Source organism: Gallinula chloropus (assembly GCF_964237585.1).
Source record: "Gallinula chloropus genome assembly, chromosome: 2".
Taxonomy (NCBI): Eukaryota; Metazoa; Chordata; class Aves; order Gruiformes; family Rallidae; genus Gallinula; species Gallinula chloropus.
In genome coordinates, this window is record NC_140086.1 from 111,657,700 (window position 1) to 111,683,162 (window position 25,463).

The 25,463-nt window shown below is 43.6% G+C and overlaps 1 protein-coding gene across 1 annotated transcript in view; it reads left to right on the forward strand.

Annotated features, from left to right (window-relative positions):
* Nucleotides 1-422: 422 nt before the first annotated feature.
* Nucleotides 423-25,463, forward strand: part of BMPER (BMP binding endothelial regulator) — a gene marked incomplete at both ends in the record, with an annotated part of 145,687 nt that continues 120,646 nt past the window's right edge. Inside the window, 3 exons of the mRNA XM_084260858.1 lie at nt 423-534; nt 1,426-1,511; nt 25,352-25,451. Of these exons, the coding sequence (XP_084116984.1) occupies nt 423-534; nt 1,426-1,511; nt 25,352-25,451 (298 nt within the window). The remainder of the gene's footprint in view (nt 535-1,425; nt 1,512-25,351; nt 25,452-25,463) is intronic.

Here is a 25,463-nt window from a genome sequence, read left to right on the forward strand (position 1 = left end):
GGGCATCTCCCGGCAGGGAAACGGGGTCTGGGGCTGGCAGCCTGTCTGTGCGTGTGTGCGCCGGGGGGGAGGGAGGCATGGGGGCCGGGGGGTGCCGGAGGAGGGACTATGGGGAGAGGAAGGTATAAGAAGGGATGCGGGCAGAGGAAGGGGGGTGATGGAAAGAGGGGGTGCGGGGCCGAGGGGCAGACGCTGACAGCTGCTTTCCCCGCACCCACAGTCCCCTCCCCCAGTGCCGCCGTGGGGTGGGACTCCCCGCCGGGCCGCTGCCTCCCGTCCTGCTCCCCCACCCCCCCCGCTGCTGCCCGGCGCCGGGGGTCGGTGCTGGGGCGGGCGTGCCAGGGGCGGCCGGGCTCCGTCACCCGACGGCGCGTCCCGGACGTTGCCCCGCAGCCGGCGGGCAGCGGTACCCCTGGGAGAGGATGCTCCGGTTCGGCGGGGGCTGGCCGGCGGTGCCGCGCCTCGTCCCGGCCGCCGCCGTCCTCCTGGGCGCCCTCTGCCTTCCCGGGGCGCTGGCCTCCTCCCTGCTCACAGGTAAGGGGGCGCGGAGCCGGGCGGGGATTCCGCGGGCGCGCAGGCTGCGCGGTGCCCACCTGCCGCCGGGACTCGCCGCCGGGTGCGGGGGCTAGCTGGCTGTTCGCGGGAGCGCGGGAAGGGCGGGCAGCCGGAGGTGTAACCGCGTGGGCTGGGGCAGGTGAACACAAGAGCTGTGCTTGCCCCCCCCCCCCCTTCTTTTTAATTTTCCTTTTTTTTCCCCCCCTCCACGTTTTTTCCCTGCTTTCCCTCGGCCGTTTGCATTTTCCCGATATCTGGGGCACGGAGGGAAGCGCTGAACCCATTCCGAGTGCGAGCGAGGAGCCATTAGGTTTTGAGGAGTGATTCCAACATGACACAACACCAGCTAATCGGCGTGAGGGCCATAAAGGGATTTCTAATTCGATTCCGTTTGACAGTCAGCCTGCTAATTTTGACTCATTTGCCAATTAACTGCCCTGCATTAAGAGGATGCTCAGTTCAGGGCTCATGCTTTACTCGTGGTCCAAGCCCTTGGAGTGCCGTAGACAGCTTTCTGCTGTTTGCAGTGAGCTCTGGATCTGTCGTTACAGAAGTATCCTGCTTTGCATGGAGTATTCATTATTCTCCACACGTCATCTGAGAAGAGAAAAAGCGTCCTTCTCTGCTACAACTGGGGCACAAAGAAAGTCTAGGTTTGTGCGGCATTGAAAGGCCAGTCGTTTCCCAGTTCCCTTTGGAAACGTTGAACATCCTTGCTTTCTTAGAGCGGGCAAATTAGGGCAAGATTTAAAACTAGAGGCTAGAAATGGAGCAGGGGTTAAACGTGAGCGTGACTAGGGCGGTTTCCAAAAAACAGATGGGAGGGGATTGAAATAAGTCAATATTTTCAAACTTTTATTTCTGTTTCAGGATCCGTTGCAAAATGTGAAAACGAAGGGGAGATTCTGCAGATACCATTCATCACAGACAACCCCTGTATAATGTGTGTTTGCCTGGTAAGTTTGGATTTCAGATAATAAGAACATTCAGGTCAGGCCTGCATGAGAAGTAACTGCACACAGAGGGGAATATTTCGCATAATCAAATCTTGGGTGCCTCTGTCGCCTGTATGTAACACAAGGTTATCTCAGAGCTGAGCTAATGGAAAGTAATCCAATCCATGATCTGGCAATCGCTTCTTTGACTTTAAAACTCTGGGGCGCGGAGTTGTACGGGACTTTAACGTGACATGGTGAAACCGCCTTTGCCCACGTGAATTTGGAGGGGAGAACTGCTTTCACACAGGCCAGGGTGCACACGGAAGCCTTTGCGTGTAGCTTGGCAAAGGGGGTGAAAGGGAGGGTTTGGAAACGCTGCTGCGTTGAGCTCCCACGTGCTTGGTTTCCCACGCCAGCGGCTGAGGAGCCGGCACAAGGGTGCAAGGTGAAGGGCTGCTGCGCGGGCTGCAATAAGACGGCAGCGAAAGCACAAGTGATGCTTTCATCAGAGTGCTGTGTTCTGAGGATGACACTGCCTGCTGTGCTGGGAGTTCAGTGGTTAATAATGTCACTAGCTGGTACACGTTTTGGGGAGAAACATTCCCTTTCCTTGTAACTCTGCTTCAGAGTTTTGGTAGCAATTCATCTGGACAAGCCAAGGCTTAGGAGATGCTGAAAAACAGTTGTTCTAAATAAAACTTCCTATGATATATTTAAAAGAAAGCCATAAACCTCAATTTGCCACTGAATGCAAAGAAAAGTATAGACCAGAAAGCACTACACTTTACATTTTGGAAGTTATAGAGCAGCTGAATGTACAGAACACGTTCTACTTCAGGGCCAAAGTATCAAGACACTCTCCCCTTTCCTTCTATTATTGCTATTAATATTGCTAGCATTAAACAGCATTACTATAAGTCTATAAAAGACTTAAAGAATTGCTTTAGACTGCCTTTTAGAAGGTAGTTTTGGCAACGGTAGGAACTTTAGCCCCCCAAGGTTGATGTCTATCGCCATGCTGAGTTCAACAGACTTTAAGTGAAACTTGGTGATAACTTTTTAGCTAATATGGATAAAGTTATTGATTCTTCTGAATGGAGGAGGTGAGGAAAGGAGGAGCATGGGATGTGGTGAGTAAAGAAATCAAAGGGAAAACAAAAAAAAAAAAAAGAAGAGATGAAGCTGTGTTTTATCATGGATCACCTTCCAAAATATGTCTGCCACCACTCTTGCTAATGGAAGCTGGTGTTAACCAGTGAGGAAGCAATTTATCTGGGAAGGAGCAGAAGTTCAGTCTTGGGCATCAGGGCAATAATGCATCAGGGTAAAATACTTGTATTTATAGATCTCTCTAGACCTCGGCTTCAGTAAATCAATGAGCACCCTTTTAGTGCACGAACATGAAGAACTGCAAAAACATTGGATATAAGAACTCTAAACCTGCGGTTTGTAGGGCTTACTTTAGTGAGATGGCAACTGAGGGCATTAGGCTTCCTTCTGTGCAAGGAGGATTCTGCATTTTAGCTAGAGTGCAGATGCCTGGTGAGTTTCTGTGCTTTCCTGCACTCAATGCACTCTGTTTCCACCAAAGGATAAATGTGATCTCTGTTTCTTGAGTTGGAAGCTGGGGCACCTGGTAGAGGACAGACTGACTTCAATGCTGTGTGGCATTTAAGCCATGACTTATTGGACAGCCCATTGCTGAAGTTTCTGTTCAGGCCTGCCACCAGGGAAAGGATCAATTTTAAGCGGTATGCAGAGAGCAGGAGCAAAAGGAATGGTGTGGTGATTTGTCACCAGGAGGGAAGAGAGAACCAGGTTTCCTTACATCCAACTAGAAATATTGATTGTTTAATAGCGAGTCAGTGAGGAACTTTCTCTGGAAGACCGATCGTACTCTTCAAGGGCAAACCTGATGGATGTTCATATCATAAGAAGGGAGCAACCAGAAAGAGAGCTTAATCAGCTGTTACAGGGAGGAAGCAATTGCTGTCCAGGAGAGGACAGAACATTCAACAGAGGGCACTTGTGTTAAAAACACCAGTACAGCGAGTAACTGAAATGCTGGATTGGATTATGGCAGGTCTCCCCATAGAGGTGACACATTTCCATTACTGCAAGCTGCCATAAATAACTGCACAAGTTAAAGAAACCTGAACAGCTCTATGAAGAAGAAAAATACCAAAGTAACTCCCTTCCAGGACTTTTCCCCATCTCACAGATGAGAAGGGACAGAACCAAACTGCTGGAGCCAAATCAACGAGTGTTTGACAGACCTGACTCAGAGGGTTGTGTCCTGCAGAGCGTGGGGGGTGCATCCTGGCAAAGAAGAAAGAGGCGGGGAGCGTAAAAGCAAAGCAGTCTCCACCTTCCTCTTAATGGGCTAAATCAGTTGGGAGGGCAAAGCAAGGGGTAATTGGCTCGAAGAGCAAATGTGGGAAAAACTGGAAACTCACAGGTTATGAGTGAATTGCAGTAATGCAGTAAAGACTGAAAAGAACAATTACAACTGCAGTTCTTTATACACCACTGAGAAGCCTCAATAGGAAGACCAAAACCAAAAGCTTGTCTTTTCTCATTGATTAGCAGAGACAGGGCAGACTGATTTTCATGATAGGAATGTGAAGATGAACACAGTACATAAAGTCAAAGTTGGCTTCTCATGGTGCTGCTCTAATAAGGTTTCTGGCTCTTGTTGTAGAGATATCAGTAACAGAAAACTTGAATCTTGAATACAAAGGGGACACTGGTGAGGAATCTTCTAGTGACAGCCAAGTCTAGCTACCAAACAAGATGAGTTCATTCTCGAGCATCTGCTGTAACATGTGGGAAGATAAGTTGTGGTGATATGGGAATTCAGACTGGGGGCCATGTGCTGGAGATTTCGTATGGAGTACATAGTAAATAATTCTCTGCTAAAGTATAGGTATTGCTTTTCTAATAAAAAAGCACTTCATCCACCATGAGATAACTCTGTTTTGGACTTCCCTATTTGTTGAAGTGAAATGTGGTTGAGTGTACAGATCAGCACTGGTGCTTGCCCTTAATATAATGAGACAGGTAAGACTAAAGAGTGTGTGTGTGTGTAATGGTACACTGTAGCTCTGTGTGCAAGAACTACCAGCTAAACAAACCACTGTGGCTAAAATCTAGGGTTCCCTAATTTGTAAATTATTTGCCTCTACATTGTGGTCTTAATGCACATTAAAATGGTCATTTTTAACATCTGTAAAACAATAGTTTCAATGTGAGCTTTTACAATTACAACACTTTAGTGATGGTGTATTGCTGTCCAACTAATAATCTGTAAGCACTTAATAACCATGGGTGGATTTGATCTCCAATGAACTGGTCATTAATTACAGCTGGCTGCAAGAAGTGGCCATTTATTTTAATTTTTTTTTTCCCCTAAGAGAAAAAGATCAAAGTCAAAGAAAGATTGTGGTTCATCCACAAGGAATTTGTTGTAGGACTGTGGTGATGAAAGCTCAGGTCTCCTAACTCCTGGTCTAATGATCTGACTACAAAGCCATCCCTTTTCACTTCGTGCACTTTCACTTTAGAAATGAATGTGGGTGGTACAGTCACAGTATGAACACACTCATTTTCTTTTTTGTCTCTCTGACAAGGAAGGGCCAGGCTGCACAGATGCCAGTTTTTTGGTGTGTCTGGTCTCCCAAGCTTGTTCTGAGTCATCGATGAACAAAGGCAAATTCAAGCTGACTTCATGATCCACAGGTTTTGAGAACTGTGGTTTATGATTTGCTGCTGCAATCTGCAAAATGCTGTTAGAGCTATTGTTCTTCAGTCTTCTGCCCATTTCCACTTTGGATGTCTGTGGTTCCACATCTCCAAGAGGAGGTATGGTATCTCCAGGAAGCCATGAAACCACCTGGCTTTCCACAGGGTTTGAGAGACTGGAGTAGCACAAAGCAGGCTGAAGACCACTGAAAGTACCTGCTTTCTCCTGCATTCACCTTGTATGCTTTTAAACATGGAGTGGGGGAGAAAGCCCTGGTGCTCTTAGTACTTTAGGGCTAAGGGGTACAAGAGAAATACAGACTGGAAAATTGTTCTGAAGCAAGGTCACATAAAAAGGGCAGGTACAGCTACCCATGAAGTGCCAGTGCCATATGCCATGACATATGTCCCATGACAGCCATGCAGGTCTTAATAGCTAAAGACTTCTCTGATGGAAGGGTTGGAAAGTGCTCTAAGCTGCAGCAAGCTCTGTATCGGCGGAACGACTGGAAGGAAATCCTGGATGCGATGGGCAGTAACAGCGACTAAGTAAACCAGCTCTGGGAGGAAAAAAAGATTGTTCAAAAAAAGGGAAGCTCTTATTTCAGATAATGCTATGGCTCCTGGCAGTGCAAAAAAAAAAAACCAAAAAGAAAGTTAGAGAACATCTAGTTGTGAAATTATGCTTAGTGGTCAGTAGTAAGAAAATGTCATGTCCTGCTGTTTTCTGAAAATCAAAGTAGGGAAGCTGTGAGTGATGAAGTTGACTGAGAAAACCTTGGGGTTTTAAAGAGCTTGTTTGAATGGGCATGGTGATTACAGGTAAAAATATATAATCTTGATGATATTCATAATTGAATTACATTGATTCAGTTTAAGAAAGAGATTCTTTTATTCCAGCTATTAAATGTTTTAAGATGGCGAGTGATTACAGCTACGCTACCCAATGCAAAAATTTTCTTCTACAAATACTCTCACACACACATGAAAACAAAAAAAAAATAAATATTTCTTTTAATCCATAGGAGCTTTTCACAAGGAACCCAAAAATGTCGTGTATGACAGAGTCAGATCTTTCTACTTCACATGTGTAAATTCTAGGCTGAGGACAGCGGAGGCATGGGTGAATTTCTGTTAGTAGAAATAAAACTTCATACGTGTGAAAACTTATCACATTTTGCTAAGTTTTGAACTTTTTGTAGTCCATTTTGAAATGTTAGAGGGGAAAATGGTACTAACAGACTATTGGGAGAACTCTTGGTTAGGTTTCTTTTATATGGGTGTCAGCGTATAAAATAGGCATGGAATATTTAAGTTCAACTCTGGTACAAGTACAGTAAATGATCAAGTGCAGCAAGAGTTTTTGTTGGTACAGCTTTTTGGCTGGAAGGTATCTAAAACTCAAAATAGAAGTAGGCTCACACCTGATATTATGGCGTTTGCTTTCAAGAAATATATACTTTAACATACGCGTGGAAAAGACATAAAAATACTAGTCTGTGGGAAATAAGTGAAATGAGAACCTGTGCATAATTATAGGACGAGGATGTAAAAAACCCACAGAATTAACTTAGCCTGAATTAAAATTTCAGAGTGCTGAGTTTTCTGAAGGTGAGAGGAACTCAGCAGTGACAACGATGACAGGTGGTGGTGCCAGTGGTGGTACCAGTGGTGGTGAGGAGAGCTGTGTCAGTTCATGCTTGTTCATCACCATCTGCATGGACCCTGAAACACCTTGCCAGAAGCAAGCAGAGATCCAAGAATAACCTTCCCATTGGCCAGTGAGGTATGTAGGTTTAAAATGAATGTACAAAAAATGCCGTCTGAAGGGGACAGGTGAGAAGCCAGGAACTGCAAGGAAATAGATAAGTATACCTCAGCTCACTGTGGCCTTCACATTACAAGAGCCTTCTTTTTCTCTGTTTTTGGTTTCTTCTTAATTTTTTTTTTTCTGGAGAATGAAGAAACCCTTCATTCTTATTCCTCATATGTGTTTTGTGGGGAGAAAGGGTCTTTTATTCTTTTATTTTTCAAAAATACTTCAGAACAAAGTGAGTCGTGTCAAGAAACAGCTGATAAAAGCCAGTAGTGACCCTGACAAGTTGCATCTAAGCCAGTACCATTTCCCCCACCTTTTTCCTCCCCACCTCCTTCGTGCCTGTGCCTCAAACTTGCCAACTGCACCTTAGGAGTGGTAATCATATGTCTCAACCTTTTATCACCTAAATCCAGAACAGAAGGAAATAACTGTGAGCCAGAAAGTGTAACCAAGTGTTGGAAACCTGAGAAAAGTTTGGAGACAGGAGCTCAGGAAACTAGAAATCAGAGCTTTGCTTGGCATAAGTTTTATTCAGCATGAAACATCATTCTGTAGTTTAAGTTTCCGCTTTTAAATCCAAATGTGCAATGTAGAATTTGACCTTTGCTCATAAAAAAATTATGTTACATTTGTCGGTATAAGATCTAGCATTCTACCTAGCTTACACTGATGGAGTAGTGAAGCAACATGCAAGCAAAACAAAAAATGGGAGAGGTAACCTGTACCCTTGGTCCTCCCTGCACCCTCTCCCCCCTCCCCCAGAAAAAACAACCAACCTCCCATCTCCTCATTGCAGGCTAGGCAAGAGAGCTAGCAGGTTTGCTGGGATTCTTTACCTATAGCATAGTCGATTTCTGCGGCACCATACGTGAGTTGAAAGCACACAGCTAGCCCAAGAGCAAGTGTTTGACACATGTTCAGTGAAGATGGCAGTGTTTTAGTACATGAGGATTCAATTGTTGTTGCATCAAGGTATAATGTGGCCCAGATGACTCTCAGTGGAGCAGTGCATATTAAAAAAAAAAAACCCCACACAAAACCATCAAACAATTCTTTCATACCTATTTTGTTTAATTTAATTTCAATAGTTTACATACATCAACTACAGAACCTACCAAAACTGCATCTTCTTTCAATTTAAATATTCTTGGTCTTTATTACCGTATAATATAATCAGCTTTTTCTTCACCCACAGAAATAACAAACAGAGACAAAAAAGCCTATGGTACAGTAGTGTACTGGTAGCTTTCACCCCCATATTACTGCAAAAGAGAATGTTGTTTCTTGGTGTATGAAGGGTTTCTGGAACACAAACATGCCCTGACATGATGAAAGCTTTATTAGCCTTTATCCAGTTTAAAAAAGGTACAGATGTATGTGCCATCTCTTAAAGGAAAAAGACCCAACACCCCCCACCCCAAAAAAAACCCCTGGAAACAAAATCCAGTCATAACTCCATGTCTGATGCAGTTGGGTGTCCCATATGTGCTTTGTCATGGAGACCAAAGTACAACGTGTGTGTGTGTGTGTGTGTAGACATGTATGCAAAGATTTTGTTTCAAGTGAGCAGTTAATTGAATCAAGAGCCCAGAGCTGGTTAATTACCTGTTGTGGGGTATTTGCTTCATAAAGGTTCAGTTGTGCTATTTCTTCATACATACAACACCCGTAAGAGAAGAATTTGGCCTGTCGGAGAGTGAAACACAGACTCTCTATGGTAGAAGACGGTTACTCTAGTGTGATCTCCTAAGTTTCCAACAGCAATGTTGGGGTAATGTTCAAGTCAGTATAGTTCCACATGCAGATATGGCCACCCTGGCCAGGTAGCACCATGTCCAACATCTCATCTAATTGTCTCCTCTGAGGAGTGAGCACAGATTTTATGGCTGGGTGTTGTGCCTGTGCCAGCTGTAGACCTTTTGAAATCCACTTTCTGAACTTTGCTTCACATCCCCGAGCAGGTATGTTTGCCTTCAGTTCCTTATGCTTTATTGTGACATTTCATTTGGAGACGTGGTGCAGAGTCATATGTGACAGCTTATGATGGAGCCTTTCTGGAAATCTGCAGGCTTGAAGAAGCTATTTCATGTTGTTCTCAGACCACATGGGATAGTGAAGAGTTCACTACTTGCACATTTCTAGCATAGTCAGCTGCATCGAGTAAACATACATATGCAGACAGTGCTGAACTGATTATAGGTCTTGGCAAAACCCTCCTGGAAGGGAGCTGGTGATATGTCACCGTAACGATGATGAAGATCCAATCCATCAAGTAAGGAAATGAGATTCTCTTTGGCATAATTGAAGGATCAGAGAACTCAAATACAAAAGAACATGTTTAAAATGTATAAATAATATGTGGGGAAAATAAGAAGGGCACAAAAATGCCATAAACTAAATGGAAAAATGTAATATAAGTTGCAAATGTCTTTGGAATGTGTCTACAATAAGTGCAAAATGGATCAGTCTAAGTTAAGGCGGTTTTTTATTGCCAATAAGAAAAACATTATTAAAGGGCTGGTCCAATATCAAAATGGCATTTTAAAAGCATACGGTTACCTGTATATAGTTTTTATTAGCTTTCAAGTTTCTTCCATTGAGTTGTTAATGGTCTTTTTAAGAATTATGGCCCTGTAAGTGAATGGTTCATGGTGTCAGTACTTCTGCTTCTCTGCTTTGTGCTGCTATATAAAAATAGATATTTTTTTCCCCACCAAATATCTGGTTTTATTTCCCCCATCATGTTTTAATAGAGAGTTTTGAGGGAAGAAAAATATGAAGCAACAACCGAAAAATCAAATGAAAATGCAACCTTTTTATATTGAGCTCGTGGTCAAATAAAAGGCCATTGTGAAGAAAAAACAATATTGTATAAAAGCTTTTACCTGTAATACTACTATTAAAATGACTATTGTACCGGTACTTGCGCATATTGTACCTAATAACTGCTGTAATTACTTCCTCTGAGGCCTCTTGGCCTCTTCATCTTATGCATTAAGCTGCAGCTAAAAAATTCCTAGTCTGACGATTTGTCAGAGCTCTGTGTGCTGTTCTGCATCCAGCTGCATCAAGTGCAGAGCTCTGGGTCCAAATACAGCATAGACCTCCCTTTCCTCTTGTCAACCCCAGGAGCTGACCTTGTGTGCTCTCTGAGACCTGGATTTCACATAGCCTTTTTTCCCCTGTCTCTTCCATTTATTTCTTAAACTTTTTTCCTCCTTTTTTTTTTTTTTTTTTTACTTCCCCCTCCACGCCTGCCCTCCACGCCTGAAATCTATTTGCTCTAGAGAGTGGTTCAGAATGGGCTGTTAAACCAGGAGTACCATACTAAAACAAGTAATATGTCTTCATGTTCATGCATCATCTATGATTTGCATCCTCTTGACTTGTTTCCTCAGGCGTTCTGCACATCAACCCCTCCTAGCTGCAGTTTTCACTTTCTGTATTGTATCAGATTTTTCAGAGAGGGAAACATTACGTGTTGGTGCTGTAAAGCGCTGTGGGAAAATGCTGTACAATTAAATGCCATTAGAGTTGGAGATCCATTTGTTCTTGCGAGTACAAAGGATCAACATGCGATAGAAACATCATTTAGAAAAATGATGGGAAAGATCCTGATACCTTTCCCTGACAAATAGAGGCCCTGTTTTTTCTGAGTCCCTGTTTTAACTAAACCTTTTCTGCAAAGCTTTCTATGGTGAAGATTGAAGGTGGTCTTTAACTTGGTCTTAGAGCTGTCCTTAGGTGGTTACGTGGTTTGCTCCAGAGCAGGTCTCGCTCGCACAGTGCACCTGCAGTCGGTTGTGTGGTGGCGATGCTGCCCTGTGTACGCGTCAGTCCCAGCTTGCAGCATTTAAACTTCTTGCTCATCAGATGCTTACTGCAAACTCCTCAGTGGCATAGACGCTTCCTTTTCAGTTCTGAAGTCCCCTGTGCCAAGCACTCTGCTGACTTTGATGCCAGGCTTGAGAAGTTGGAGACTGCTATTTCTAATTTACGCTGAAAGCCAGAAACCAGGTATCGCTCAGCCCTGGGTGAGTTACTGCTGTTACAGTGCTCAGTGTTAGCCCCAGGCTCCCTTCTTCGCCCCTTTCTGCATATGACATGGCACATGGTGAGTCACCTCCTTTTTTGAGGCATGAAAACAGCATCTTCACACAGCATTTCACCCAAGGGGGCGCAAACTGATGTGTCTTAGAACCCTGACCAGGAAAATCAGATTTCTGACAGTTTATAGGCTAAAATTATTGTGGTTTGGGTTTTTGTTTTCTTGGTTTGTTTTTAGTGGTTCCTGACATCTTTATATTCAATTATATTAAGTGACTTCAATGGGAATTGGACCTACCCCAATGTTTGGAACCATCAAAGGTATTCTGGTGGCCAGACTCATCTGTTTTTCTGTTTTGTCTTATGGTTTATTAGTGGCTGAAGAATGACAGGCCTTGATTGTCCTGAGGTTGTCCCCTCCTTTTTTTCTGTCTGGGTGGTGATGTGCAGTGGAGGCATGGTTTGGGATAAGAGGGGTAAGAGCTGATAAATGGCTGCTCTGCAGCTGAGTAGTGGTTATGATCTGATTGTGCCAGTTAATGAAACACCTCCAGGTTGTGCTGCTTGGAAATCACTGGGGCAGGAAGAAGCCGAGCAGGGTGGCTAGGCTTGAGATAAGGCTATTAGCTGAAAGATTGCCTGTGGGACCTAAAAGACTGATAAAAGCAGCTGGCTCTTTTACTACAGGGAGACTGTTGATCATTTGCTTGTGACAGAGTATTTTTTTTTCTGTATATGGCTGTGCACAGCTGATCATTTTATTTAGAACTTTGCTCCCCCCGCTCAAATACAGTTAACTTGGTTAGGTGGATTGGAGATTCAATCTGGCAAATGCTTTTGATTAAAATAAATGAATAAAATTATGTTAGCAGGCAGAACGCAGAGCATGCAAGCTTTTTAGTGTGTAAACCAAGGGTTGGTGGATGGATTGTTTGTAAAAGCAGTGGATAAAAAACATTGGACAATTAAAATCATTATACATTAAAATGTTGACAGTGCAGCAGTGTAAGAAACCTTTTAAACAGAAGTATGCTGGAGGCATAGTTTGTCTATGGTGTAAACACAGTAAGCATTTCTGGAGAAACTTGCTGATGTGGACGTTTAGGATGCAGCATAGTGCACTGATACTGAACCAGAGCTTGTTTAACATGAAAACACAGAGGAAATAGAAGTAGTGTCCAATTTGTGAAGCTTCTGGAAAAATGTTTGTATATGTCCGATTTAACTTGGCAACATTTCCAATCCTGAAGCAGAAACTGTTTGACCCAAACATCAATCTGTAGAGGAAATGAAAATAATAATATAAAAAACTTTAAAAAAACAACAAAAAAAGCCCAAACAAAATCTAAAAAAATATCTAGAACTTTAGGCCATGGCAGTAAGGAATTGGAGTGTTTTTCTGTGCTTGTTACAAGAAGGATACATATTCAGTGCCTAGACCTATATGTAATTGCTTTAGTATAAAGTGAGTATCTTTGATGTTGTTAGGTTTCTTGGCGTAATTGAACCCGTCCACATATGGAAACATACAAAAGCAGGAGCCAAAAACGGAAAAAGAAAGCAAATCACCTACAACAAAAGGGAGGTTTGCTGGAAAGCAAATGGAGAGATGGGTGGGCAGCTTCAGCCTCTTAACTGGGCCTTACCTCTCGCGTATAAGACAGCACAAAAACTACTGGTGAGAGAGCTTTAGTTGAGAGAATGCAGATGTGAACTGACTCCACAGCTGTGTGTTTGTGGACTACTTGTGACTGTGGCCATAAAGTATGGCTGCCATGAAAGGGTTTAGGTTAACCCACTGGATAATGCTCAGGTTGGGTTGTTGGCTCAGACCACCCGTGCTACCTGTCTTGTCTCCTCCACTCAGAAGACAACTCATAAGAGGAATTTCTTACAGCTGACATGCCCAGCAGAGAGCTGATGGGAGTTGTTGAGTACAAAGCTGTATCCTAAATCCCTTTCTCTGTGTTTGGGCCAAGAAAGAACCTTCAGGGCTCACTGCTCCGACCTGGGTGACAGGAGCATCTCCTCTTACATCACACAGCTTAGCAGTTGGAGGCTGTGAGGGAAAAGCAGTTCATTGTAAAATGCATCAGGAGTCATTGATGAAGAAATCTGTGATCTCATCTTGGTCAGGAAATTTGCTGCTCTTCTCTAGGCTAAAGAGGTGCATTTCAATTGCCTGTGGAAAAATGCAGTGGTGTGGACAGGCTGAATGAAAAGTCATTCCTCTTCCAACCCAGATAGGGCTGTGACTTGGCAATGTAAACTTTCTCATATTGCAGAGGAAGGTAATAAAAAAAATTAGATTTTAAGACATCAGTTAGATAGCCCCAGCTCCCCAGTTTTACATGGCACACAAGTCTCTCATCATAAAGATCCCTTCTTATGCTAAAGGTGGGAAACCTTTGGATTTCAAACCATCTTTCTGATTCCCTTGTGGCTGCCTGGGTAGTAGTGTTGCTGCCTGAGTTCTTGCTCTTCAAAGAGAGCAGTGCTGTCCCACACAATGAAATCATCTCTGGCTGCCTTGTGAGCACTGTGGACTTCCAGCCAGGCATAATCCCTTTCCTGACATTTGAGTCTCATTAATTCGGTTAACAAGATGCTATCTGCGCTCTGTACTTATGTAAATATAACCTGCTAGCAAAGATCCTAATGGCACTTGATATATCACACTGCCTTTACATCTATCAAGAGGTACCCCTGCAGGAGTCACTTCCAAAAGCAGGTTGTGTTCATGGTCCCATGGGTCCCTTTATAAGCTGTAAGAAATGCTGGTGGTCAAGGCCAACCGTTCAGATGTCTTTAAAGTGTCCCACTGGTGACCGAAAATCACTTTGTCAAGATGACAAATGACTTGTGCATACCCCATTCACCTTATAGTTTCGCTCTAATGTCAGCCCCATTTACTTGTCAGAAACAGGTATTTTTTTTACTTCCAGCAGTGCAAGTGGGGCAGGGGAAAGAAAGGAGCAAAGGGAACACAGGCTGAGGAACAATCTGCTTGTATGGCTTCTATTCAACGTATTATTATAGTTGAGATTCACAAGCTTTGGACATACCAGAATCTGTTTGTTTGTACATGTGCACAACAGAAAGAAGGGAATTTGCTTTTCAGAAGTGAGAACTGTCCCTGCAGGGCTATGATTATGCAAAAACATGTTTTAACTGCTGGATTTTTCAAGCAGAAAGTGGTTGTGCAATGTTAGTTTCTTATTTTGGACAACAAACTTCTTTCCAGAGCAACATTTAAAAATAACTGTTTAATTAACTGGGTCTGCCCGGTACAGAGGGCATTGTGCATGTGTCTGCGCTGAAGAGCTCGGCACAAACCTCTGAACTCGTGTGGGTGGTTTCATTGACTGCAATGGTATTGTCATGTGGCTAAGTGATCACTGCTGTGAATGAGGGCTGCTACATCTCACCCAAAAGCAGCGAGAGCCAGGCCACAAAATATGGTCAAAGTCAGCTCAAGGACTGTGAAAGTGACTTTGACAGCATTGGCCTTTCATTTCCTCTCAATGACTTCCATATCACTTTTGCTTCATTTACATCTGAAAATACATTTTTTGCTCTTGGTATCTTCAGCACTGGCTGAAGTTTTGAAAGTCACAACCTAAATTTAATTTGTCAGTTTGATCACAACAAAGGAAAGCTTATTCCACCTTCCTTCTTTGCATCTGATGGAAGCTTTGCGTCCATCAGAAGTTTCAGTAGATGCAAAGTAGAAACACAGAAGTAAGATATGTCAAATAAAGCACCATTTAGTTTTTCTCACTAAGTTCTCCTGTGGCCTTGTGTCTTCTCATATGAGGAGCAGCTGAGGATGCTGGGGATGTTTAGCCTGGAGAAGAGGAGGCTGAGGGGACATCTTATCACCACCTACAACTACCTTAAAAGAGGTTGTAGAGAGGTAGGTGATGGTCTCTTCAGCCAAGTGACAGGAGATAGGACAAGGGGAAATGGCTGCACCAGGGCAGGTTCAGATTAGATGTCAGGAAAAAAATTTTCACTGAAAGAGTCGTCAGGGCCTGGAACAGGCTGCCCAGGGAGGGGGTTGAGTCACCTTCCCCGTAGGTGTTTAAAAAAGGGTAGATCAGGTACTTAGGGATATGGTTTAGCATCAGACAGGAACGGTTGGACTTTTTGATCTTAAAGGTCTTTTCCAACCTTGTGATCGTAAGATTCTGTGATTCTCTTACTGACACCAACTGGGTGAAGCCTGCTTGAGGATGACTGGCTGCCATGAGCTGTCCATGAGCTAGGATTTCTGGCTGGCCCTCCAAAATGTTACTTAATGGGGAGCAGTTGCTGCAAAAAGGAATACGCCGTTTTGAGTTGAAGGCAAGATTAAAAGACCCTGAAAGCTCTTGCCCCCCACCTCAAGGAATCCTCTTGGTCCTTGTTTCTTCCTCTCTTTTCTATACAGGCTGACAAGCTGGGGTCTGTCCCTTCTCCTTGCAGACTGCTGTGAATAACCTCCTTTTTTTAGCTTTTATCCTCCCCCCCCACCCCCCATACCACTGTGTAGCCCAGGCAAGATCACGTAAGAAAACAAATGCAGGGTCAGCGCTCAGTTTACTTGCAAGTTCATTAAAACAGCAGTGTCTGGAGGCCTCTTGCCTAAATAATTTTATAATCAAAACCAGACTCTTGTTGCTTTCTTTTGGGCTACTATTTTTATTTGGTTGTTGTTCCTCAAGCGTTTTAGTCCTATTTCAAAACTTGCTTCAATTAAATGAAGAGGGGGGTGTTGGGGTTTTTTTTGTTGCTTTCCAGTTTAAAAGCTGTACTACTACTGTGAAACTTCTAGGAGTCCTTGGGATTATGAAACTGGGATTGGCAGGGATTTTCATGACAAAATAACATTAAAAAACCCAATTATAGATTAAAAATTTAAAGTGAAAAAAAAAAAAAAAAACCAACTCCAGCCCCTTCCCCCTTCCCACCCCAGCCAAGATCTCCTGTTGCTGCTCCTGGCATGCATCACATCTTTGAGGATACAGTATCATGAGAAAACTGTCACTTGGTGATGTATTAGGGTAATATATCATGAGAGCATCGTTTCTTTAGAGGATATGGGCAGTAAAAGACATGATTCTGGCCAGACAGAGCAGCAGGGGACCTTGCTTTTTTTTTCCCCCTTCCCTTTTCTTTAATCTAACCCTGTTTTTGTGTTGTACAGAAGTGAGTTTCTTCATGGGATATGACTTGTTGCAGAGTAAGTTAGGAGGCCCATTGGGCTTTTTAAACTCCTTAAGAAGTATGTGGCCTCAAGGGCTGCTTTGTTCAAAGTTTTCAGAACAGGCTCAAGCCCAAAACTGGAGCATTTGCCACTGCCTAAATCTCTAGTGTAAGTGTTGAGTAAGCAGACTTCAGATGGAGAAGGCAATAAAGTTGCAATGACATGTAACTATTGTTTGCATAATACATTTGTAGATTCATCCCATGAAAATACGATTAAATTATCTTTATAAAAAACCCTGTCAATGCTAAATTCAAAACTAAATTCTAAATGAAATGAAATGTTTTAATTCACATGAGTAGAAGAAAAATTAGTATTGGTCAGCTTTCAATTAGTAATAGAAGATAGAGTTATCTCATCCAAAAATGGGAATTCTGAACTGACTGACTCAGATTTCAATGCACTTCTTTTTTTATTGTATTCATAGTTTTTGTTTTTCTCTCATTGACAGTGTCTGCTGGAAAATGAGCCAAACACAGTCTTTAGGACCAGGATGGCAGTAGTTAACAACCATAAGTAGAGTATAGTTAGGACATGCTTTTGATGGGACTGAGTTACCTTTTGAGATGGGACAAAGCATGGCACCATGGATTGATCTAAAATTTGTTGAATTCAAAGGATGTAATAAATTATTTTAAACCTTTGGCACAATCTGCTTTACCCACTGAGAAATCAGCTTGATAATTGATCAGTGCCATCTTCAACAATTTTTTGGGCTGGAATTTACTTGGTGTGTTTTCAAAACGGTTTCACAGAATCACAGAATCACAGAATTATCAAGGTTGGAAAAGACCTAAAAGATCATCCAGTCCAACCATTCACCTATTACTACTAGCTCCCACTAAACCATGTCCCTCAATACAACGTCCAGTTTCACTTGGGGATGACATGAGCAAACTCCTTCTCCAAGCTGTTCTGTGGCACTTAGGGGGCTGGGGGGATGTCAGCAGTGTGCTGCAGGGTCTGATACATGCTGCACATCTGTTGACTCCAGCTGTGTGTGGGTGGCCTCTGGATTGAGCTAAGGTAGCGAAAGATTTTATGGCCCTCAGATGCCTGTCCCTTCCCTGGGAGAAGGAAATCTGTCCCACCAGCTTCAGTCAGGGTAAACCAGGCTAGGCTGGACCATGCTTTCAAGATCACTCATCTCACTCAAAATGAATTGGTCAGTGATCATCCAAAAAGTTTTAGTGGCTGATCTGAATGACTGGGAGTATCCAGCAAGGGGTAGATGGTAAGCTCACAGAGTTGGGTCAGTGACCTGAAACCTTTTTCATCAGCATGGGTACAGTTTTACATCCTGAGCTTCAACTCCACAGGTGTTGCTTGTGACTGCTGTTTTCTCTGGTATTGGCATCAGATTTAGGTGACTGATGATTAATACAAATTGTTTATTTAAAAAGTAGAAAAAAACCCACTGATTTTGTTTTTTTGATTGTTTAAACCCACATTTAAAATTCACAGAAAAAGCCATGAATTTTAAATGCATGCATCTTGTGAAATGCAAAGGTGTGGTGTGCCACAAAAACTCTGGTGCATATCCCTTCCCTGAAACCTGGATCTTGGGTTACTATAGGTAGTTTTTCAAACTGCAGTACGACCTGCTGGGAGCCTGTGAAGACGATGGCTCTTCTTGCTAGAAGACCATCCTGCTGTTCTGTTGACAGGTAAAGAGTTTCGCCTTTAACTTCACAGCTGAGGAACTCTCATCCAAAGTGGCACTTGGAGGTTGAGGTGGGGGCAGGGAGGTTGTGAGCTAAGCAGTCTGGGTCTTGCTCTGGCTTTCTCGCTGACTTAATCTGCAGTTGTGGTCATTTCATCTGGCCTTGTCTTTGTCGATATGCTTGCTGGAGCAGGGATGTAGTCCTACAACGTGCTTATGTGATGGCTGATGCAATGAGACCCTGACCCCAGCTGCATCCTCAGCAGTTGCACGAATGCAAACAAATGTAAGAGGAAGAAAGCGCTTCGTTTTTACCGCGTGGCAGTGCAGCAGCAGCAGGCTGCTGTCAGGGAGCGTTGGGGTTGCAGCAGGCCACCGAGGTCACTTTCTGCATGCTGGTGAACATTGTTAAACATGGTGGAAAAGAAAATAATAATAATAAAAAAGTGATCTGTTCGGTCTATCAGGGGTTGTGAGTGACGTGTCCTGAATGACTTGCACGTACTCGTGCCTTCCTCACAGCGGTGGGGAATACCCATTTCCGTATCATCTTTCAGCAGGGCCTTTGTTTCAATCGTCTTTCCTGGGGAGCGGGGAGAACTCGAATTATGAAGGGGGTGGCTGGTGGTGGCCGAGCACCACTGCAGGGAGGGCTCCCTGCTTGCCCTCAGAGGCCCGATAAACTAAAGAGATTACAGGGATGGAGGGGATAAATCAGAGGCTACCGTGTGCTCTGCTCAGAAAGGAAAAGGAGTCTCTGTGGACTGAACAGGCATATTTTGTTCCTGACGAAATACCATCGTTTGCATCTAATGCAATTCATGCTGAAATCATGGTCATGTTGTGCCAGGGGCAAGGGCCTAATGCTGCAAGTACTGTTTGGCTTCACTTCTGTGAGCTGTCCCATTGAAACTGAAGACATGTTTAAAATAATAGGACTCTCCCCTCTGTGGGGTGAAGCATATGCTTTGTTGCTTGTAGGTTTATATGGGTAAACAGAACCGTATCATTTTGCAGAGAACACACATTGTTTCATAGGCAAATATTTTTTCCACCTGGAATTTGAAAACACACCTGGTGTGCTAAACCATTTTTGTTATTGTATCCACAAAATTTGTTTTTGCAAGGAAAAAAAACAGAAAATTGGAGGGGAACAAGGGAAACGAGGCCTTTTTTCCTCATCTCCCTTTGACAGTGGTTCAAAATGTCTGCAAACATCTCTCCTTGGGGAGCAGTGTCTCCTCCCTGAAGCCAAATCATGCAGCTCTTGCTAAGGCAGAGGAATGCTCATGGAAGACAGTAGTCCCACAGTAATAGCAGGGATTGCTTGCTTGCAACAGCTCCGTCAATTAAAGAGAAGTTTGTAAATAGGACTAGAGATGGTGAGTTCCAGGCAGGAATGCCAAAGGAGCCAAGGGTACTATTTAAGAAAGTGCCTCAGGATTTGTCTAGACCATGAGTTACGCACGTGTCTGAGCCTGTTCTCGAGTTCAAGTTGGCCCAGCATCAGGGTTGTCTGCACGTAAGCATAGGTGCAGACACATGCTTGAGAGCCTGGTGCTCTCAGGCTTTGTGGAGGGACAGAGCCTGTGGCCAGCACTGGCCCAAACCTTTGCTCCTGTGGCCTACATGGACTGAGTTTGGTTCCATGCACACTTGAGAAGATGCTCTGGCCATGTGCAACATCTGGCAGAGAACCATGAACATGGCTGGAGAACATGTGGTTCATGGCACGTGGTGTGATCTGACTTGTGTTTGAGCCTGCCCTACACTTTGTGCTAGAGATGTTACCTAAGTGACCTAAGTGCTCTTGCTCCACTAATTTTAAAAGGCATTTTTGTTTCCCAAGGTCATACGTGCACATTTGAAAGTTGCATCCCAAATTCCCCAGGGGTAACTTTTGCCATTAAAAAATCCCATTGTTTTGGTACATGATCATGGGCTTCTTCTGGCAGAAATTTAAGGACACTCTAAACTATTTTGTGAGAAGTCTTATCAAGGTTACTAGTGGGATTGTGATGAATAAGTAAAAAAAAGTTAGTTTTCAGGATTGGCCATTCATGGTAGTTTGCATTTCTATCTAATCTGTCCCTGTTGCTTTTATTTTTTTCTCCACAGTTTTGTTTGGGTTTTTTTTCGTTAAATGGAAGCTTAAGCAACACTTTTCCTATTTAATATATGTAGTTGTTTACCTCAGGATGTCAGAAATTCAGTGTGAGCCTCCTAAAAAGCATTTTCAATAAATAAAAAAAAAGGAAAAAAAGAAACAACTAAAAAACCCAAACAAGACTTTCACAGTGGAAGTCTAGCCCTCAGAGAACCCACATCTGCAAGGCCTTCAGCAGACAGCTGTGACAGCCCAACAGTAGGCTTGGGGTACCACTAAAAGAGGCACTCCTTGCTACAGCCCTGAAGAAATGAAGCAGGCTCCTGATTTATTTTTTAGCTTTTTTAAGCCAAATCCAGGTTGAAAAGAACCATCCTCCTGGTGGCTGCTGTGAGCAGGCAGGAGCCCAGTGGGGAACCCTGTAGAAAGTTGGCTGCGGCTTCCAAGCTGTGGTTTGGCACACATCCTCTCCAAGACCTCTGCCAAATATTCAGATTTCTTTTTAGTGTGGGTTGGTTTGGGTTTTTTTTTTTTTTTCTTTTTCATGTTGGCATTTATTTAACTGTACCACATGAGTTTGAGACCATTAGTTTAATATATTTTGTCACTAGAATGGGCTATTTTGCATGGAGTTCTTTGATGGAAGGTAAAAATACAAGGTGCATGTAGAAGGCGGACAAATTGCGTTGAGAGGAGGTTGTAGTAAAGGTGGTGGAAAGGTGGTATGAAGCAGTAGCACTGGTATTAGGTCTGTTTAGTGTATCTCTCGTGTATGGGAAGCTGGCATCACCTTTGCATGCCAAGTTAGACATATTTGGTTCCCACTGGCAAAGCATGAGGGGGGCGGGGGAGGAGGGTAGGCACCCAACAAAACTTTCTTGTCCGTCCCCAAGTGCATTATAGCACAAGATATCCAGCAGTCAGTCTTGGTGAGTACAGGAGAGGAGTCTGGTGTGATCCTCTGGCATTTGCCTGAATTTTCCTTTTGAGGGAATCTGGGATTCCGGTGTGAACCTTTTGCCGAGCCGAGTGCTGACTGGGAAGTTGTGGCAGCATTGTTCTGGATCAGCCTGACCCCTTTAAAAAAAAAACAAACGTATTTTTCCAACACTAATAAAAACCTTAGCTGAGGTTCTCTCCCTTTCTGTGTGTGTGCCTGAGCACTAAATTAAAAAAAAAAAAAATATCCCAGATGCGAATCTATAAACCATCTGTTTAAAATAACTATTGTGCAGGACTATAATTAAAAGTTATTTATTGTGAATCTTGGGATCCTATTATGGATTTGACTGACTCCCAGGTTTCTGATTTAGCAAATGGTTTATGTATTTATGAGCCATGTGTCTCTTCCGCGCTTTTTGGTGCCAGAGTGCATGTCCTTTAAACAAAAGGGGAAAAAAATCCCCTACCCTCCCATAACTGCTGGCTTCTGAATGTTGCCGTCTAAGAAGTTTTTTTTCTTAAGAACAGCAAAAATCAAAGTATCTGAGAGCTTTCAACAACTCCAGAGACACAGTTGACAGCACAGATGGAGGTTCGGTAATGCAGCTCTCCTGCATGCAGCTACTTAACAACTTTTTAAATGTATAGCTGGGACAAGTAATGAAATGTTGTGATTACTGAGGGTACGAGAGGGACGTATTTGGAATGAAAGGATTTGTTGCTAAAGCCCATTTGCCCTTGCCCTCTGCTTTGCCCTTGTAGGAAGGAGGCAACAAAGTTGAAACAAGCAGATGTACAGTAGACATTAAGAGCAGTGTTTTGGGTGACAGTGAAGAGGGGAAAAAAAAAAAAGAAAAAGTTTCTGATGACAATTGCTCTTTGTTTTATCTTTGTACTTTTACACCCAGTGGGCTTAGGAGATCTGTACTGGATAATGCCTGACTGCAATAGACTAAACAATGATTTACCAGCCCTGTTTTATCTGCTGCTGTGCTATGATTGATCAGCACGGTACATTAACCCTTTCCTCCACATCTGCTGGCATAGTTTTCCACAAGATGCAGCAGTGAGATAAAATAACAGGATTTTTGGAAAGAATTTGGGGATTAAACCCAATCCTAGAAGCAGAAAGAGGCACTTGGATGTGCTTCCCCAGGGCTATGCTCATCTTTTCATTGTTTAAGGGGGATTTTGCTGTGAAGACTACGCCAGGGTAGTGTGTGGCAACTGTGACTCTACCATATGTTTGTTCAGCAAAAAGCCCGAAAGGAGTGTTGGGGGCTGCAGCCCTGAGTGATGGTGTATCACTGTATCTCACACTCTGGAAGAGCAGCCCAGCCCTAATGGCAGGGAGTTCGGCAGCTCAAGGTGACATCTGAAGCAGACGTTTTTGGAGCCACCTGGGACTTGTCTATGATAACAGCTAGAGAGAGGGAACATCAGCTTTGCAATTCTGCCCCCCACCCTCCCACCCCTTCCCGTGTAAGTATTTAGATGCTCTTTTTGTGCTGGCAAAGACTGGCTCTGTTTACCTGGGATACACAGACCTGTCCCTGCAGGCAGGAGGATGCATCTTCTCTTCCAAGGGACATAACTGATCTTGCTCTTTTCTTTAAAAAAACAAAACAAAACCACCAAAAGGTGGAGAAGTGGTGAATTTGGCACCTCCTGCCCACCTTTTAGCACCACACCTTTTAGCACTGTGGTGTAATAACTCACCTTTGAAATGGTGATCCAGGTTCAGTGCCCTCCATGTCCAGAGGCAATTCAAAGATTCATCTCCCACTCTCCCCACAAGCATCCTCGCTGTTGGGACTGGTGGCTTTGGGGAGCTCGAGGAACAAGTCCCTCTTCTGCTGAAACTGGGATACTGAGTGGCAAATAGTTCAATGTTTGCCTGGGCAGAGATAGGGAGTATGAATCTGTAGGCTACTGCTTAAGACACCCTCCAAAGGGAAAGCACTCTTCAGTTCCCTTTGCTGCACTGTGGACCACTAATGTTCTTTATGTGGAACAGCTGCTTAATGTAAAACAGTCCTTGACACGAGGACATGAACTCCCAAACCTTCCCTCCCAGAAAACCTCCCAACTGCTAGTATGTACAGCACATCTGAGTTATGCATTCTTTTTCCAGTTGCCTCCATCCTCACCTGTAATGTAGGTCCCAAGTTTGGAGTTGAGCCACCAGCATTGCTGATGGTAAGGGAAGAAGAAGCAACCATGTCAGGATGTACCTGATGGCAGAGGAAGGAAAGTTGGTGCTCATAGAAGAAGGTGGCAAGAAGCTGCATGAGATGTTTGCACCAGAAGTCCCTTGGGAAGCAGGGAACAAGAAGTACAGGACTGTGTTTTATCTCTTGACTCTTTTGCTGCTATTTGCAAATAGAATTTCTTCCTTTGCAGAGGAGATCTGATGGGTGGCTGCCCACCCATCCTCCTGGGGTCCAGCCCAGCTGGGTTGGCCCAGAAGGGCACCATGCATCTTGCATCCTACAGAGGTCCATGCTGCATGCTGCAGCTGGGTAACTCGTTCTCCAAAGTAACAAACATACTCTAAACTGGATTTTGCCCTTTCTTCAAACCCACCTTCATCATGCAGAAGATTTTCCCACAGATAAAGGTAATGGGGCCACTAGACCTATTAAACTTTTCCTTGCACAAACTCTCATTAAAGAGAATCAAATCTTAGCAGAACCTTTTAAAATACAGTCTGTAGTCGACTTGGTAAAATTGATTCTGGTGCCGTTCAACAGACTTTATTGGAGGCAAAGTCAGGGGGTACTATGTTCATGTAAAGGGAGTCAATATTTCACCCCACACTCTAAAAAGTTGCTGTTGAGCCAGTTGCAGTGCTGTGCTGTGGCTGCTCTGTGCCAGTCCAGAGCTACAGACCTGCCATAAATTCAGCTTAACTCACCAGTTAAATTGCATTTATGGTTGCTCTGCAGAGCAGCCAGCACGTAGCAGTGACTAGCAGTGACCTGGCTTTTTACAGTAGTTGTTTGTGTCACTGCAGCTGCGCTTTAGGGCCTGATTCTCATTTGCTGATTTCACACTGGTTTGGTGAGAGTGAGTCTTCATTTACACTGATAAGATTGAAGTGCCTTTACAGCTCACATCAGATCAAGCAGTGACTTTGAAGAAAATAAACCTCTGATTTTAGACAATGAGATGGAGTGTAATAAAAGCTGCGTGTTATCCTTCACAGGCACCTTGAATAAGGCCACGGGGAGCAAAAGAAAAGACTGGAAAGCACAACTTCTTTGCCTTTAGTTTTATGGTTTACATTTTTCTAGCCCTTTGATTTTTTTTTTTTTTTTTTGTCTCTAAGTCATAAGACTGGGAGAGGTGGGTACTTGCATCTAGTAGATGGCTGGCTGTGTCACTTAATGAACTGAGCTACTAATTATATAGGTGGAGGTGACTTCAGAGGGCTACTTTCAGTCAGGAATTTCAAATAGCAAAATTTTACTGAAAGAAACTCCCCAAGTATTTGTCTTCTGCTCTATTTAAAGGAAGGGATAACCAGAAGGGTTGACACCACAGGGGCAAAGCAGGCTATAAATGGAATATTTCTTCTGCCCACTGTCACACATCCTCTATTGACATTCCTTAGTGTGATCAATGTGCTCTTTGGCCTTGGCCAGCGCTGGGGTTTTGCCGTAAAGAGGTGACACTGTAATGTACTGTGATTCTGCCTGCTTTAGGTGGTTCATAGATTCTCAGCTTTTTGGGGAGAAAGACGAATTATGGCAGTTTCTTTTCTAGTATAGTATAAGGTTGCCCCTTTGAAGGAGCTGTGAGTAGCTAGGTAATGCTCCTAGCTAAAAATTACTTTCAGCAGTGATGGAGAGTTTTGTTTTCTCCGAGTTTTCTGCCTCTTCATCGGCCGTCTGTCCTTCCATCACCTTGAGAAACAACTCTTGAGCTGTGTGGTTCATGGGGCAGCACCTCAAGACCCTGAGGATATTTTTACAAGCACATCGTGTACCTAGTTGTTCATTTAAGCAGCGCATGTTTCCCGTACTACGATGGGTAGCAGTCATGAATTACTGTCTAAGTGGACTTTAAACAGCATTTACTTGGGCTCCTGGATAATCCAGAGACTGTCTACTCCTGTGTTCCTTCAATGGAAGAAAGATGTTTTGAATCACAAGGACCTCTCCTGATGTGAAAGAGCAGATTGCTAGCCTCATGTTGTATTTTCTGAATTGCCAGAAATGGTAGCCATGGATTTGGTTTGCTTGCAGTAGCTTTTGTCTATTTACATGTTAATTTTTTTTTCTTCCAGAATAAGGAAGTGACATGCAAAAGGGAGAAGTGTCCGATGCTCTCCAAGGACTGTGCTCTGGTCATTAAGCAGAGAGGAGCTTGCTGTGAGCGTTGCAAAGGTGGGGCTCCCT